This window comes from Dermacentor variabilis, chromosome 6 (assembly GCF_050947875.1).
Source record: "Dermacentor variabilis isolate Ectoservices chromosome 6, ASM5094787v1, whole genome shotgun sequence".
NCBI classification, from domain to species: Eukaryota; Metazoa; Arthropoda; class Arachnida; order Ixodida; family Ixodidae; genus Dermacentor; species Dermacentor variabilis.
Genome location: NC_134573.1, coordinates 82,551,749 through 82,569,627, shown reverse-complemented (window position 1 = coordinate 82,569,627; position 17,879 = coordinate 82,551,749). Strand labels below are relative to the sequence as shown.

At 47.2% G+C, this 17,879-nt stretch overlaps 1 protein-coding gene across 20 annotated transcripts in view; it reads left to right on the top strand.

Annotated features, from left to right (window-relative positions):
- Positions 1 to 17,879, top strand: part of LOC142584895 (uncharacterized) — an 84,936-nt gene that overhangs the window by 20,321 nt on the left and 46,736 nt on the right. For 13 of the 20 annotated variants that reach the window (XR_012828965.1, XR_012828964.1, XR_012828962.1 and 10 more), the window contains 3 exons: positions 3,070 to 3,194; positions 6,341 to 6,399; positions 10,412 to 10,464. The exons of 1 other annotated variant lie outside the window; for it this stretch is intronic. Coding sequence is in view for 4 of the 19 variants with exons in the window: in XM_075695225.1 (XP_075551340.1) it covers positions 3,070 to 3,194; positions 6,341 to 6,399; positions 10,412 to 10,464 (237 nt within the window). In the remaining 15 variants the exon portion in view is untranslated. Of the gene's footprint in view, positions 1 to 3,069; positions 3,206 to 6,340; positions 6,400 to 10,411; positions 10,465 to 17,879 lie in introns of all 20 variants that reach the window. 6 more of the 20 variants (XR_012828971.1, XR_012828970.1, XM_075695226.1 and 3 more) reach the window with 3 other exon arrangements.

Below are 17,879 nucleotides of genomic sequence, written 5' to 3'. Positions count from 1 at the left end.
TTTTCTCAGTGCGCAGTTGTCGCATTGGTAATAATTTTTTTTATCTCGACCCTTTATAACATGTCACGTTTCATTCCATTGGATGAAGGCCGTTCAAGGGATAGGGCAAGATGTGAGTGAACAGCCAGAGTATACCAACTCCTCAGGAGGGCGCTACCGACGGCGTCTATTGCCAGCGAAAAAGGCTGTCAGGTAACAGTGAGTTTCCATTGACATTCTTATTGACCTGCTTCTGTTGCTTGGATTCGCCGGGTGTAGCAGGTCGCGTTTGTGGTATTGGTGACGGCCAATGATGTTCGTTAGACAAATTTGTTATGCTTCGCAATTTGCTGAATGATTGCGCCGTTGAGTAGGTCACGTATACGTGCAGGTATACGCCCTAGAAAGCCGTCGCTTCTTGTCCTTGTCCATAGTTGCACAGCCAGTGTTAATTTGCACCTGTCAGCAGCATAGTTACCAGATAACCAGATAACGTCGGCTACTGACAGTTTGCATGTAGATATCTGGCATAATAAGTGGCGTCAGCATCCTCTACGGTTCTCGAATGGTTGGGAGGCCGCAGCATCACTTGCTGTTCCAGGTTACATTAGCACATGGTCTGCAGTGACTTCAACGCACCGAAAGTAGCAATTCTCATTTCATACTAGCCACCCTGCTTCCATCAAAACTTTATGTAATAAATATCTGCCCCGTCTCTTCGTGCTTGCTGTTCCCTGTGGCTGTGCTGTTGCGCTGCTGACGTCGACGTCACGAATTCCGTACCGGCTGCGGTACCCACATTTTCGTGGAGGCGAAATGTAAAAGGGTCAACCGCTGTGATTTACGTGCAGGTCAAATAACCACAGTTGGCCAAAGTTTGCGTGGCCTCGAAATCATGTGTGATTTTGTCGCATAAGACCTTGTAATTCTTTTTATAATTTTTGCACATGGGGACGTCATGCGTTGCACACACACACACACACACACACACACACACACACACACACACACACGCACACACGCACACGCACACGCACACGCACACGCACACGCACACACGCACACGCACACGCACACGCACACACAGTAGTGCTACCCTAGTCAGTCAGGCACGTGGGTGCTTCATACTCGCACGCGTGTCCGGTGCACGTGCAACCCAAGCGGTGACCAGAGGAGTGCACAAGGTTCTCGTGCCCTCGCGGCGGGGGCCTCATAGCAAATACATTATAATGAAACTGCATTTGCACACACAGCATGGAAAGTGTGGGTTCCTGGACGCATTACTCTGCTCGCAAATGTTAAAAAAATGCAAACACGTTTTTTTTGCGTGAAATTCTCAATTTGGATGTAATACAGAGTTGTCTGCAGTGGTCTGGTATGTTCATCGTTTGCACATAGCGTTGGGCATTGCTAATGGGCGTCGTCTTCTTTCTGCATAAAAACTTGAATGTTGCGCACTATGGGCCTGCAGTGCATCATGGAAACGTCTTGTACTGTTGGGCAAGCCGCACGAGGACAGCCAACCAAGCTCATACAAAGTCATTTTTGCTGGAATTATTTAGCGACCATCGCCAGGACAAAACACTCCGGCGACCTAACTCGCTATAGATATTCAGCTGCTCATGTCGGACAACAAAGGTCGCCGCATCATGAGGCGATTCGGTGCAGACGTATGAGTGACCATGAAGTTTGTGAATGCACACAGCACAACTTCGGCGAGTTGAATGTGAAACCATTTTCGATTCCAAGTGATGCATTGTACATTGACAAACTTCATGGTCACTCGTATGTCTGCACCGAACCGCCTCATGATGCGGCGACCGTTGTTGTCCGACATTGGCTTACTGTTACTGTTGTTGGCATCAAAACAACATATCGCGACTAATATACCTGTATATGCAGGGTAGCGCACCCTCGGGTGCCCTTAAATGGAGAAACTTGTGGAAGGGCAGGAGGTATTGAACTTTTTCTCTAAGTAGGCGGATGATTTAAAGTGTTTCAACGCCTTAGTGTTGACACGTAAAATTAGTTCACTTAGTAAGATAAGTGCACCTTAGGTGCTACGGACAAGGAACAACGTACGCTGTTTCTTCAAATAAGCGCCAAGGCAAGTACCGCTCGCAAAAATTGCCCGCATGAATACTTATGCGCTCCGCCCGTAAAACGTAGGCGTAGCCTGAGCCTTAGGTTCAGCTGGCGCCTTTGGTGGTAGTACTGTCGATGGCGCCGAAGCACACTGTCCAATGCTCGGCATCGTTTTGAATCAATCTATTTTATTTTAGTTCGACGGCGGAGAGAACCATAAAAGCTCGAAGTTGTTTTCTTTTCGTCCCTATCCGCTGATTTTTGGTCGCCATGGTGCTGCATTCTCGTCGTTAGGTCGCCATCCCATCCACAGGTCTCAACTTCGAGAAAGGAAAAATGGGAAGAAAAGGAAACATTTTCCAACCCCGGTGGTTTCATCTCAAATCCCAACGGCAATACGCAGATGGCAGGTGGACGCCGCTAAAGCGCTGGAGTGCAGATTCGGTACTTGGCATGTGCGCTTGATTTTGCTTGCCAGGCAGACTCTGGAGAAAGTGGTATAGTGTCTTTACATGGATTAAGGAAGATCAGAGGCGCCATAGTGCAGAAGGCCAGGACACCGCTCTCTGCATAACAAAGAAGACGGTTGTTCCGGAGGATGGCGGTGTCTGGAAGGGTCCGGAATTCTAACAAAGTTCAAAAAACTTGCTTCAGGTTTAAAGCCTAGGTAAAATCTTGGGTCTTATATGTCAAAACCACGATTGGCATATGAGGCAGGCTGTAGTGGAGAGGGAGTGGGGCGCTGAAGATTATGTTGAACACCTGGAAATTTTTAGCGTGCATCGAACGTACGACAAACGAGCGTGTTTTTTTTTTTTGCATTTTGCTCTCTTCGAAATGCGGTCGTTGCGGCCGAGACTTCAACGGCCAGCCAGAGCCCAGAAGCGATACGCCATAGCAAATGGGATACCGGGGCGGGTGCTTCATGCTTGAATTGAACGTGGTGCAAACATTTTTTTTCATGTTGGTTACCGTGAAAGTGCACCATTTACGGTTGACCTGCAGGCTTCGAGCGAGCCTCATTGGGGAAAATGGGCGCCTACCCCAAGCGAACAGCGACGCCGCCCAAAGCCTACAGTGGGGTACCGAAGACTCCAGGTCCCAAGGGGGTGAGGAGCCCGCCAAGAAGGGTACGTTTGTGGTGAGCATCTATATAGGAACTGACTGGCGCGTAGAATTAATTACTCAGTGCTACAGGACATGAGTGAGCACTGCTGCCACAAAGTATTGCAATACAAGGGAGCTATGCAGCAAAGCCCGAGTTTGTCATGGTTCTTGATCATCGTGAGCTCTCGCAACGCCGTGATATGAATGAGCTGATGTATCCAGACATGAAATTATACCCTCGGCACGCCTCCAATTTCACTGGCAATTCGAGACTCACTCTTGGGTTATCGTAACTTGGACGTTACGTCATGGGTGGTGAAAACGTCACGTGGTTGAACCGTCCGTGCCTTATTTCATTTATATATCGTTCCATCCAGTGCAGAACGCGCCAGAGCAATACGATAGCTCCTTCTTTCTTTTATAAAGGCTTTTCACCACGCAACGTTCATGAAGGGGCAATCCTTCACTAGAATGAGAGCGAGCAATTTTCCGAATCACTCACTCCGGCCGAATCAGACAGCTAAGCGAGCGTTATTCTCCTAGTTTGTAGCGGCTTCGCTTGGCTGTCCGTGCGCCTGATGAGTTCTCGGGTGGCGCGCTTTATATTTGAGACAATCTGCGCCGGCTTCAAGCTTGAAATGAGAGATGGCTCGGCTCTTTGCGTGTGCCGTCTCCGCGAGCGTCCAGTGTTATTTCCGTTCCTGTTTCTACGGTGGAAAGTACGCCTCCTCCACAGCGTCGGACGGGTTCAGGCGAAGTGCCGATGAGCGACATGCTCGGTGTTGGCTTTGTCATTGGTGCTCACGCCGCGTTTGTAGCCGGTGCACACTGCGACGTCCGCAGCCGCGGTTGAGGCGAGCTCGACGACTGCTTTCTCTTTCTCGTTTTATTTCTCGTTGTCGCCGGGTTGTTCCGTATGAAGTCCAAACGGCTTACGAATGAGCGACTCTTGCATCGTGGATTGCGGCTTGTTGCGCATTATCTTTCCGAGCGTTCAATATTCAGGTTAGGTGGAGGTCACGTGGTCAAACGTGCGTTTTGGAAGGAGAGCGCGCGTCTTCTCCTCTATCGCTGCCGTAGATGCGAAGGACTGCGCGCGGGTGACATTTACGCGGTCCGCCGGCCGAATCTGACTGTCTGTAATCACTGGTGGCTGCAATGATGAAGGGCGAGCAGGGATGGCTGCTAACTTCATTCGCGCTGTCCTTGTGCGCCCCTAGGGTTGCAGATGGCGTATTAGCTAATTGGAGATTTCGCTGACGGAGACCATTTCAATAGTGGACATAAAAATAGGGCAGATGGTGATCACGGCTCTAATTAGCGGATTCGCAGTGAATCGCGCTACTGTACCACCCTTTGGTCCCCGCTGCCGGCGTTGGGACAGTGAGTGCTTGTGGTGAACTTTGTTTTATACACCCGCGTTATTTGCTGTTTCTCTACTTTTCTTCCACCCTGCTCTCGCTGAGCCCAAGTGCTTCAAGGAGGCCAGAAATGCCTAAATCAACCGCTGGGCAGCTATCTTCACATTCTAATAAACGTGATAAAGGTTAACATGATCCGAATATTACACTGTTTGTTATTTCAATTAGTAAGTGAATTTTCACTACAATTTATCTGGCCGATATAACGAATAGAGTCGTCTAAGGGCAACATATTTTTGCCTCCATTTTCGCGAGCCTTACATGGCACCGGGCCAGTTGACCTAATATTTGCAACTACGTGTGTGAAATCAGCTGTAAACCAAAGCGATAACCTCCTCTAGCCATCTATTAGCGACGCACTAAAGGACGCAACTAACGCGACTGCTACTCAGTTGGATTTAAAAAAAATATACTGCCTGTCATGGTGGGGGGGGGGGGGCGGCGGCCCGTACATGAGTGCGGCCCTTACACGAATTTATACTGTAAGAGTTTTCCTTCGTGTAATGACTTCACTATCAATAATACTGCTTTGCCTTTCCGGCGAAACTGCAGCCTCTGTATTTTCTTTTTCTGTTCTTTTCCTTATTTACCACTAGTCTGAGTGTAAGCGCAGCTGCGCCTTACCCCTATTGAATCTGATTTCTCCTGAATGCGCATTAGCCTCATTTCAGTTACTGAGTGAATTTATGTATTTGTGGACCTTGCTTGCAAGTGTCGATGTTTCCATCCCTAATAAATGTTATAAATTATTAGAAGAGTTTTTTTTAGTCTTTAGTATTACGGACTGGAAAAAGCAGCAATACTGAGTTACCTGTCGTTCAGCTGTATATTGCAAGCCGTTGTTTAAAGTCCCTAGGTTCTCTTCTTTTTCACTGTCAAAAAGCATGCAAAGCAATTTTTTGCGTGTTCAACACACGTGATAATTATTCTCTAGGTGTAGGCTATCCGTATCATTAAAGATAATTGTTGGCTACCTTCTCCTGTTGAAAAAATATAAATTTTGTGTTGTGTACATATTTAAATGTATTGTTTGTGAATGGTGTTCACAGTGGAAATTTTCGAATGTAGAAAATGCGGATGAGGTAGCCACCGTTCGTGCTTCTAATGCGCAACTAAAGAAAGGAAACTAAAAAGAAACCTCAAATGATGCGGCTAAGAGAACTCTGATAACAACACTTTAGGGGCGTGGGCTGGCTTCGACTACACCAGGGCGGGACCTCTGCCCCTCCCCCCCCCCGGCCTCCCGCACCCCCGGAAAAAATTTCGGAAAGTCGCACGGACGGAAGCGAAGATTCGGATAAAATGAATATTATAGTTCGTTGTGATTACACTTCATGTAAGTAAACTGAATTTTGCAACAAACGACGACATTGCTGAAGTCAGTACCATATTTTACTGGGATGTTCGATACGCATCGTTCCGTTGGCATTGGTGAAGAAAATGGGTGCCTTTCTTTAACCAATAAAAATTTGTGGACGCCTTAATTTTGAAAATAAGTTCACATAATAAAGATAGCGCTGTCGCGTCTGAACCTAATTATATTTATTTATTTTACATTGCACCGCAATTAGGAAGGCATACGTAAACGCTTTAAGCATCGTAGTGTCACCCTGATTTCTTTTGAATGGAGTGGGCCGTGCTTTGGAACGAAATTGCGTTTCGTTCATACAATTGTCCGCATGCCCTATAGTAATTCATTCACTTCATTATTGCATTTTTCTCTTCTTTTGCTCTCTTTTGATCTGCAGGCAGAGCCGGGGGCAAGAACGGCAAGACTGAAGCGAGCAGCAGTGGCATGCCGAGAAACGTAAGCCATTGAATTGAATTCTGGTGTTTTACTTTGCCAAAACCACGATTTCAGTGTGAGGCACGCTGTAGTGGGGGACTCCGGATTAACTATATACTCTAGGGGATCTTTAGCGTGGGCCCAATCCACGGGAAACGGGCGTTCTTTTTTTTTTGGCATTTTGCCCCCATCGAAATGCGGCCCCCGCGACCGGGATTTGATCCCGCGATCTCGCGCTTATATACACAAGCGCCACACCATATAGCCGTTAAGAACACGTGGCGGGTGCGCAAGTTGTTCATGGCCATCTTTGAAATTACCTGCCCATGCTGGCTTCGGCTGACCGACGCCTCCTGTAACTACATGCCCGGGAACGTGAGCCGCAAACGCGCGGCCACTGCCTCCTCTCCTCCTTTTGGGCCGCTGTAAGGATCGATGGATGGATGGATGCTACGAGTGTCCCCTTTGGAACAGGGCGGCAGGTTGCGCCAACAAGCTCTTCTTATTACATTGCCTAATGTCCTGCCTATGTTAAAAAAGAATGGAAAAGGAAAGAAAGAACTCACGATGAATTTCCATAACCAAATTTTCTGAACCCCTATTGTGAACTTTGTTTTATACACCCCCGTTGTTTGCTGTTTCTCTACTTTTCTTCCACCCTGCTCTCGCTGAGCCCAAGCGCGTCAAGAAGGCTAGAAATGTCTAAATCCACCGCTTGGCAGGTATCTTCACATTCTAATAAAACGTGCTTCGTCGTTTCCCTATAGCTTCACCGTAGCTAGCACATGCTTCTTCGTCATTGTTGTATCTCGATTTATATGTGCGTTTTCGAAGGCGTCCTATTCTCGCTTCGGAAAGTAATCGACTTCCTTTCCTGGTTTCGTTTTTCCCCTCTTTAGTATAGTCACTCATAGCAAGTTTGTTTTCGATTGCCACCACCCATGAGATTCTCTCAGCCTCTCTGACATTCCTCTTCACGTTCTTTGTTGCCGTGTTGCCCAGCGTGCTGGTCGCATTCTTGCTGGCAAGCTTCCTAGTTGTTTTCCTCCACTGTGGTTCCGGAGGCAGCGCCTCTCGCGGCGGCCAGTTGTAAACAGCCGCCCCAACGCAGCTCTTGCAATCTCACAGGCCAAGCCTGCCGCTGGTCACGTGGTCACGTGAATCTAGGGAGGGCAGTGGCGAGCGCTATACCGCGGCGCCTCCTCGGAACGCGTGGCCACTGCAGGCCGGCTTCTATGCTAAAGCAAGCGACGTTCGCGGTGGAGACGCTGACCTGACGTCACAGGTTTCCACTGGTCGCTATGACACGTAATTATGCAGGAGACGGTGTTATTGTCAGCCATATTGAATTGGTACGACGACGAGCAGCGCATGTAAACGCTTTTTAAACTTTGATTAATAAATATCGGTGACGTGCCACTTATATTGAACGTGGGTTACGCGCAAGCCTATGCACACCGCGAAGACGCACAGCGAGCACCGCGGGCGTCGAAGCAAAGCGGGAAAGGGCGCGAACACGGTCGCCGTCGCCACATTGATCTCGACGATGCGACGCCTGGTGTGCCACAGGAAGGCGCATATTAACGTGATTGGTTTACGTGCCCTGTGTCGCACAAAATCTCGCGTTGGCGTCCAGCGACGACCGTCTTGTGAGCACAAAATCATTCCGAACCACGCATGCCTTGCACCACACTCCGTGTAGCGCCGGGAACTACTGAATGAATTGAATTTGTCGAAGTAAAATGTTTCAGGAAACTAAGACTTACACACAACCCTACAGAAATGAGAGCGTCGGATTGTAATTTGAATATAGGGGAAAACATAATTCTGTTACGCGGAAACAATCTACTTTTCCAGCGTTTCTAGCATTCGTAGAGCGACATGCCGCTTCCTTCCGACGCCATCCAGATGGCGCTCGCCTCCGCGAATCCGCTCGCCATGCAAAAGGCTACGTTTCTACCAGACCTTTGAATGCCATGGCATTCCACTGCGAAGCTTAAGAGGAAGCTTTAGCTCGGGTGCTCCTATCTAAATACACGTAAAAGGAGAATTCGTTTTTCTCGGCAACCGTGGCACCAAATTTGACGTTTTGTTGCATTTAAAAGAAAAACTTAAAATGTGGTTCCAAATTTTTGAGTTAGGTCGTTAATTTTTTTATGAAAAATTGTCAAAAATCGAAAATTTTTGAAAAAACGAAAATATCCAGTTTACAACTCTTGCTCAACAACTAAACATGATAATGCATGTCTGTGAATTGTATCTAATAGTGCATCTAAAGTGGACAAAATTGATATGTTACATATGAATATAAAAAAATTTTGTGATATCGAAATACAGCTTTTGCAGAACCTTTGTAAACAACGTAACCAACTCGCGTACGATGTAAAATGACGTATCGAATTTTGTCCGCTTTGGATGATCTAATGGATGCTTTTTGAAAAATCGCGATATCTGTTCTTGATGCAGACCTGTGAATTTGTAAACTTCGTGCTTCTTTGTTTTTCGAACTGTCGAATATTTGAATATCTTTTTAACATAACGCAAGCCATGAATCGAAATTCCGCTTCCAATAGACACCAGAATGACTTTCTCAATGCTACAAGGGTCATTAAAATCTGTCTAGTGGTTATCTCAGAAAAACGTTTTTCCGTTTTACATGTATTTGAATAGGCAGCGTCGGAGTTGGTCCCGAGCTAAAGCTTCATCTTGAGCGTTTTCTAGCTACACATCCAAAGAAGAGACCCCGCGAACATAGACAGCGGCCACCGCGGCGTCGAAACGCAAACGCCAAGAGTCGTATAGGGTGTGGCACTGTATTTAGGAACGAATACGCTCATATGAAAAGTGCAAATTATTTTACAAACATATCTTTGTTTTTGTTTTTTAGGGAAATAAGTTCACAAGAAGGTGAATGTTTTCAGCCGAAGTGTCGCCAAATAATTAATCTCGACGCTATCAATGTTTCGACAAGACATCTTTTCAATTACCATGAGGAAGAGAAAATCAGTAGTCGAAACGCTGACACTCGCATCATACCTTGTTCCATCACTGATTAGCACTTTGTTCTTCACGATGCTCACAGTTGCCATGACTGCAGAGTAACGACTTACCGAGTCATGCCGCCGTAACTGCATTTAAGCTTCGTCTTTAAGAGCGGAACGTGAGAGCATTCAAAGATCCCTGACTGCTTCATATGAAACCGTAATGCTTACCGGCAAACAATGTCGGCGAATGCACGAAGGTGAGCTCTCTGGTAGAAACACGGCCTCTTGCGTGGCCAGAGGATGCGCTGTTGCAAGGAACCGGGCCCGCCGCTGTACGGCTAGTAGAAACACTAGTAAGTCTTTGATTATCGGTATAGTTGCGTCCAAGGTTACTTGTACACGGCGGTGATTAGTAAGTTCATGGCACGCGTCAAGCTGCCAGAGTAACACATGCAGTGTAGTGCGCGACTGAAGACAAGCACAAAAACCCGCCGCGGTTAAACACCTACGGAAATATTACTGCCCCTTAAAAACAACACAAGCCGAGGACGAGCTGTGAAAAGCTTGCTCCTTTCAAACTCGGATAAATGGGAGAACTTTGTGTGAGACCAAGTCAGCGGGTATGGCGAATGGAACCCCACGGTTACGTATACGAACTCAAAATGCGTGTGGAAATTCCTTCCGCGTAACATGATTATGTTCTCTCGTATATTGAAATTACAATGCGACGCTATCTTGTCTGTATGTTGCGAATAAGTCGTACTTAAGGACTAACGGAGGCACCGAACGCCCGCATGGCTCGCAACGATTTCTGGCTCACAGGGCGGTCGTCGACCGAAGGCCGGACGCCAACGCTGGATTTTCTGTGACACGGATCCCTTGCTGCTATCGCTTTAATAAGACACTATGTATACCGCATAGTACCGACCTCCGAACCTGGAACGGCTCAAATGTCGACTGGTGTTTTCCTCGTGTGTATTTGATGAAGTGATATGAAGATTATGAGTTGGAAAGTTTCTGAATATGGTATTCGATTTTCACGCTTTAAGAAACGGATCAGCCCGGCCGCTGCAAGATGGATGCCAGCAGTCCTCCAGGAGCCGTGAGTTTGACTTGTCCGTTTTACGAATGTGACTGCTACGCTCGGCTGTGTGTCACGTGACAGGTTGATAACGCGCTGCACTGCGTTATAGTTTCGCTGTGGCAGCCCTCGCACTTGAGAGCATTTCTTACACAGGCAGCTCCGATTCCCATTGAAGCCGTTTAGTATTGAACATTCCGAGCGCGAAACGTCACTGAGCAATTTAAGCTTGCATGACAGTAGCCGCGTAGCGTACTTCAATACTCAATTCGCATCGAGTAGTTCTGGGGTGCTATGCAGGAAGGTAAAAGATCGTACGTACGCTTAAGTATTATCCATACTTTGGGTCTTTTATTTTTTCACAATTTAAACTTGGTGTCACACTTCGTTTTTGCAGGACACTGGCAAAACATGCGTGAAATGCTTGAATACCACTTTCTAGCTGTGAAATAATTACTGCAAATGCCATAATTATGGAGTTTTACATGCCAAAACCAGGATCTGATATGAAGCATGCGGTACGTGGGGCACTCGGGAAATTTGCACCACCTGGGGTTCTTTAACGTGCACCTAAATCTAAGTACACGGGTGTTTTCGCTTTTATGCGCCATCGAAGTGTGGCCTCTGTGGCCGGGTTTCCATCTCGTGACCTCGTGTTAGCAACTTGACACTATAGCCACTTAGCAACCACAACGGGTATGCCATCATTGAGACACACATGAAAAAACTTTGCATCCGCATCAGTATTCCCTTCGTGTCAACCCGTCGGGAAGCGGGTACCACTTTTTTTTCCTCTCGTAAAACAAAGCTTTGCAGCGCCGACATATAATTTACTACAAAGTTCGTAATTAGCAGACGCTCTTGAACTTACACTTTCAATAAACACTTCCTACAATTTCTACAAAATATATTCGAGTGTTTGCGGGGAGAGAGCTTCGTATATTGCGTGAGAATCAAGTAAATATGACTATTCGGATGTTAATGGAAATGGCATTATCAAAGCGATCTTATTTCTTGAACAACAAACGCTCTTAACGTGTCCCCTTTTTCCCCAATATTAACTTGGATTCGACTTTGAGTTCCGCCATGGGACTGGCAAACGTTATGAAGACTGTACAACGATGTGGGACACTTACAGAGGTAATGTACGAGAAACTTCGCAATTAACCCAACGCATAAAATTTGCATTTACCTAAGCCATAATGTGCACTAGGCGAAAGATTATCGGTATAGTTGCGTCCAAGGTTACTTGTACACGGCGGTGATTATAAGTTCATGGCACACGTCAAGCTGCCAGAGTAACACATGCAGTGTAGTGCGCGACGGAAGTAAGCACAAAAACCCGCCGCGGTTAAACACCTACGGAAATATTACTGCCCCTTAAAAACAACACAAACCGAGGACGAGCTGTGAAAAGCTTGCTCCCTTCAAACTCGGATAAATGGGAGAACTGTGTGTGAGACCAAGTCGGCGGGAAGACGAATGGAACCCCACGGTTAGGTATACGAACTCAAAATGCGTCTGGAAATTCCTTTCTTGTCCAGAGTTTAGACAGAATGAAACAAACGCACAACCTCCAGCCTTTTCTAGTTTCATATACGGCGCCAGCTGCCGTGGAAACGGGAATGGGTTTCAAGCGCATACGTCCAGAAGCGAGTAACGAGAGCAGCCTCCTTGTCCTGTTTTTGTTCCTTGCTAGTGTGCCGTCAGTTTTGGCGCTTCATACTTTGAAAGGAACCCACTATAGGCAGGTCAGCGTGGTTCAGCGGGTCGTATGTCCACCCGGTGATTGTAGACTCTTATGTTGTCTTATGTAGTAAGTATCTTGTGGCAAGATACTTACTATAGAGAGTGTGTTTCAACGATTGTGCATTCAAACATTCGCTGCATATATTCTGAGGGGGAAGCGACTAACAACCAGTTGGGAAATCGAGTTCTCTAGCATATGGCATATACACATAGCTAAAATGCGGAACGATCTACTGGGAGATACCATTGTATTAGTGAGAACACATTAAAAGGAGATACTCTGAATGCGGTTGGCGCCATTGGAATGCGGGGCTCTTCCCAAAAGAAAAAAAGAAGTGCGTAGATGATTACGAGGATAATGCCGCCTATGAAACTTTTACGCAGGGATAGAGCGTTCGATGGCTATGCGAACCAGGCCATAGGGGGCCGCATGCAGCATTCGACGCTACAACTGAGATGCGATGTTCTTGTTGGACGGATTTTTCACCACTGTGGGGATGGCTGAAAACTACTCAACAGGATTGACAGCTTATGAATTATACATAGCGTCAATACTCAAATGCTTGATTAAACATCTGCTATTGTCAGTTTTAGGTGTGTGCAGCGAATCGGGCAAACTGCAATTTATGCATCTAAACAACTCGGTTCAGTGGTCTTTTCTCTGTCGTATCACACTGTCAGCAGCTGTGTCTTTCATGGTAAAATATGAATCCGAGGGTTTAAATAATAATAATTACCTATTATTCGCATTTCACACTTTGCATAAAAGCCAGTCGAAGTGGATATGATCAGGATTGGGGGCTCAATCCCATCGCTCGTAACCCGTTGTCAAGATTGGAGTCCGGCATGAATTAGAAGGTAGCTGGCCCATGCCGTCGTCCAACTTATCCACGCTGAGGACGTTGATGAAGGGAAGGACTGCTTCCCATCGAGAACGAAGAATATGTGTTTATTTACAGTATTTACATGCAGTTCATCAGTCTAGCATCACTACGAGAGAAAGCACGTCAGTATAACATGACTGCGAGAGAAAAAGTACGCAGTCTAACATGACTGCTTGAGAGAGAGAGTGTCCTGAGCAGCCGCACAGCAGTGGTTTATAAACACTCGGTCCTCCCCCGATATTCAGGTGACGGAAACGGCCGTCCAAGCACCGTAGGGGAGATGAAGAGGCACCGTAGGGGAGTTGACGAGGCACCGTAGGGGCATTTTATTCCCCGAGCAGACCCCCGCAACGCGCCCGCCGGCTGCCCATTGTCTTGCGTCTTGGTCGGCGCGTGGGAAGGGGTCTCAGTAGTCGCTCCCGCGGGCTCAGTAACAATAGTTGTTCCGCCGAGCCCGTTTAGGCACAATGGCGACGAGGCTAGAGCGTAACGGTGGCGTTCCGAGACAAGGTTGCCGCTGCTGTCGCAACTGGCTGGCAAAACTTGCATCTCAGCGGGCCGTTCTTAAAAGCGCCTCCATGGTCCGGAAAATCTCGACTGCGCAGCGCTGACAACCGCTGGGCAGGAAGAGAACGGCTGGTGGCCAGGGGGTGATGTCGTGGCTCGCAGCAACCACTTGTGTAATGATGTCACCGTCCCAAAACATCCAACAAGGACAGGCAACTGCAAAACGAACCCCACAACACGGGTCTGCGCCGAGATGACGTACCTTGGCTCTCACTTTAGACCCGCTAGGCTTCAAAGAAAACACAAGTGCAGAAAAAAAAATGCTGCATCTCGCTATGCCAATTTTTCAAGCAATTTCGTGCTGACATTTACATGCAGTTCATCATTCTAGCATGACTGCGAGAGAAAGTACGTCAGTCTAACATGACTGCGAGAGATAAAGTACGCAGTCTAACATGACTGCTGCATGATTGTTCCATGATTGCTCCATGACTGCTCCATGATTGCCGAATTCAGCAATCATGGAGGGAATCCTGCCAAATGAGAGGGAATCGTCTTGGCCTACCTAAAATTTAGGCGGGACCCTCAAACGTAGAAATCAAATGAGTCTGCTCAAACCATACGCACTGCTATGCAACTTTCCCTTCTTATATCTAACGGAGAAGTTGTACTCTTGGAGTGTGAGACTCCATCGGATCAAGCGGCCATTTTTGTGTGACATTTGATTGGGCCACGTCAGAGAACAGTGGTCGGTCACGAAGATGAACTTCGCTCCGTACAAGTAACACGACAACTTCTGGGCGGCCCAAACTAAACAAGCGCATTCCTTCTCAGAAGTGCTGTAGGCTTCCTCTCTTAGACTTAGTTTACGGCTGGCATAGAGGATAGGATGCTCCTCGTTATCGTCGGCGACCTGACTAAGTACCACGCCCATACCTCTGTCGCTTGCGTCCCATTGAACTATGAATTCATTTCTGTCGTCTGGCGCGCGAAGCGCAGGACGAGAAACCAATAGCGTTTTCAAGCTTTGGAAAGCGTTCTCTTTGTCCGTATCCCAGTGTACGATACTTGGTGTTCCCTTTTGGACGTCTGTTAATGGACGTGCCATTTGTGAGTAATTCGGAATGTACCGTTGATAGTACCCCACAAGTCCCAAAAATGAACGAAGGTCTGTTTTCGCGCGCGGCTGAGAAAATTCTCCAATCGCAGCTATTTTCAGCTCGGTCGGCCGTCTCATCCCCTGGCCTACAACATGGCCCAGATAAGTAACCTGCGAACAACGAAATTTACACTTTTCCGCTTTCATCGTTAAGCTGGCTTCCCTCAACAGTGAGAACACCGGTTTGAGGTGCGATACGTGTTGTTCCCAGCTGTCCGAAAAAAATTCCTACATCATAAAGATATGGCAAGGCGAACTCCTGCGAGTCTTTTGGGACTATATTCATTAACTTAGAGAAGCTAAACGGCGCGTTCTTCAGCCCGAAGCTGAGTGCGAGATGGCGAAAAGTGCCTAAGTGTGATGAATGCGGCATAGCGGCTGGCACTTTCTGTAAGGGGAACTTGCCAGTACCCCCGCACGAGATCTATAGTTCAAATGTATTTAGCGGCGCTAACTCTTTCAATTCGTTGTTCAATATTGGGTATTGGGTACAGCTGATCCCTAGTGATGGCATTTAACTTCCTGTAGTCAACACACGGACGAGAGTCCTTGTTAGGGGTTTCTACCAGTACTAGCGGTGACGTTTACTCACTTTCAGTGGGCTCAATAACTCCCAACTCTAGCATGGGCTGTATCTCTGCCTCCATAATCTCACTGTCTTGGAGACACCCTGTAAGGCTTTGATCTTACGGGTTCGGTTGATGTCAGCTCTATTTCATGCGTTATTAGTTCTGTTCTACCCGGCCGATCGCTGAATCTGTCGAGATATTCCCCTAACACCTCTTTTAGCTCATCTAGCTGCTCAGGTCTTAGAGCGTGCGAGCTTACAGAATGTTTTACTACTACTTCTAGGCCGATTTCAGAGTTGGAGGTCGCCCTATACTCCTTAAACTTGGTACTAGTCCCATCCTGCTCTTTGATGGTATAGTTAACGACTCCGCTCCGCTTTATATACGACTTCATCAAATTGCAGTGATATATCCACCTCCTTCCTGCGACCGGGCATTTTCATAGCATAGTTAGTATCTGAAAGTTTCTGCAACACTTTAACGGGCCCGTCCCAGTGAACTTCAAGCTTGTTTTTTCTTGAAGGTTTGAGGATCATTACCTGGTCTCCGGCGTTAAACGTACGAAGCCTCACATTCTTGTCGTAATAGAATTTGGCGTTCTTTTGAACTATCCCCATGTTATTTCCGACTAGTTCTTGGTTTGCGCTTAGCCGTTCCAGCAGATTCAGCACGTATTCAACCACTGTTGGGCTCTCTCCTCTTTCCTCCCACATCTCTCTTAACATTCTTAGTGCAGAACGGAGTGTCCTCCCATACACTAGTTATGCTGGCGATAACCCTGTCGCTTCATGTGGAACCGTTCGCAAAGCAAACAAAGTTGCCGGCAGGCAGTTCTCCCAGACCTCCTTGTGCTCGTAACAGAGCGCACGCAAAACTCGCTTAAGCACTGAATGCCACCTCTCTACACTGTTTGACTGAGGGTGATAGATGGAACTGTGTATAAACTTTAGCCCGCACTTTTGCAAGAATGTGGAAGTCAGTGCGCTGGTGAATACTGACCCTTGATCCGCCTGAATTTCGGCTGGACACCCAACTCGTGCAAACGCTGTCAAAAGCGCGTCTACTACTTCGGTGGAGCTGAGCTCTTTCAGAGGGATTGCTTCTGGAAACTTTGTAGCTGGACACAGCATGGTAAACAAATACCGGTAACCCGATTTTGTTTTTGGTAGAGGCCCTACCGGGTCTTTCACATGTCGTCTGAAAGGTTCCGTTATTTACCCGAGCGCTGGCAGGCGTCGCATGATCTTCTACGTCTTTGAAACAGCCAGGCCAGTAGTATTCCATAAGCAATCTTTCTTTTGATTTGTTTATGCCTAGGTGGCCGGACCACCCATTTCCATGACAGACTCTAATGGTCCTCCCGTAGTTAGTAGGTACAAGTAACTAATCTAAAATCGTACCCTTTCGATCTCTGTAGTGCCGATACAACAACAATCCTCCTCTCTCATGTATCGTCACGTTGCGCTTAGCAATGCTGTGTGGTGTAATTTAGCTAACCTGTCATCATTCTTTTGCTCGGCTGCCAGGGACTCTTTGTCCACACGTAAGAGCTTATCAAAGTTCTTTGAGGCCGGTGATAATAACGACCCTGTCTCGCTTGCGATTGCGTCAGTTTGCTCTTCCTGCAGGCTTGAACTTTGACACTCTAGTGATACGCTCTCATTGAACTGGTCAGCTGGCAGGCTCTCCTCAACTGTTTTTTTTGTCCCTCGGGCCTAGCTCGGATTCGGGTATTGAAGTTATCCCCTTTTCTGCTTCCGCTGGAGCAGCTTGTGCATATTCAGCCGAAAGCGACGCGATTTTACGAGCTTGGCCGCGGGTCAATGCCTGTACTATGCCCTTTCCCAGTTTAAGCCCTTTTTTACGCAGTAACCGATTTGAACGATTCCAAAAAATGTACAGGTACTGCAGTGACAAAAATTTCGAAACGGCAGCCTCAGTCTCTAGCTCCCCGAATGGTCCACTGATCTTGACTTTGGTCATGGGCAGACACACGCTGTGTTCTTCTACAACCTGTTTGATCCATGCTACTTCGGTGAAGTCATCTACCGTCACGTAAGACGGATGGACAATGTCCATCGTGGCGGCACTGCCTCGCAGCACCCGGCATGGTTTACCATTAACTTGCACGTCGTGAAGATACGGGCCTAAAAGTTCCATATTTTCGTCTTTTTCATCTACGTAGGAAAAAACTACACTGGGCTTCCCGCAGTTTACAGCTATATGTCCCAGTTTGTGGCATTAATAACAGCGGATCGGCCTAAAAGATTCGAATTTTTTTTCTGCTCTTTTTGTACGGTTTCCCCATTAGTTTTCTCCTCGCCCTTTTCTGCGGGCTTTCCCTTTACGTCTACAGGCTCAGTTCCACACCAACAATCAACAATTCGCCTCTCAGCAGATTCTTTAACTCTACGATTGCTGCTTTACTGCCTCGGTCCTGCTCACTAAATCTAACTAGGAAAACACAACCTAGCTAACACTCAACAATCTAGCTTCCCTACGTTCTAAACAGAACAACCACAAAATGAAGCCTAGAGAGTCAAAGCAAGAACCAAGCACTCACCGCAG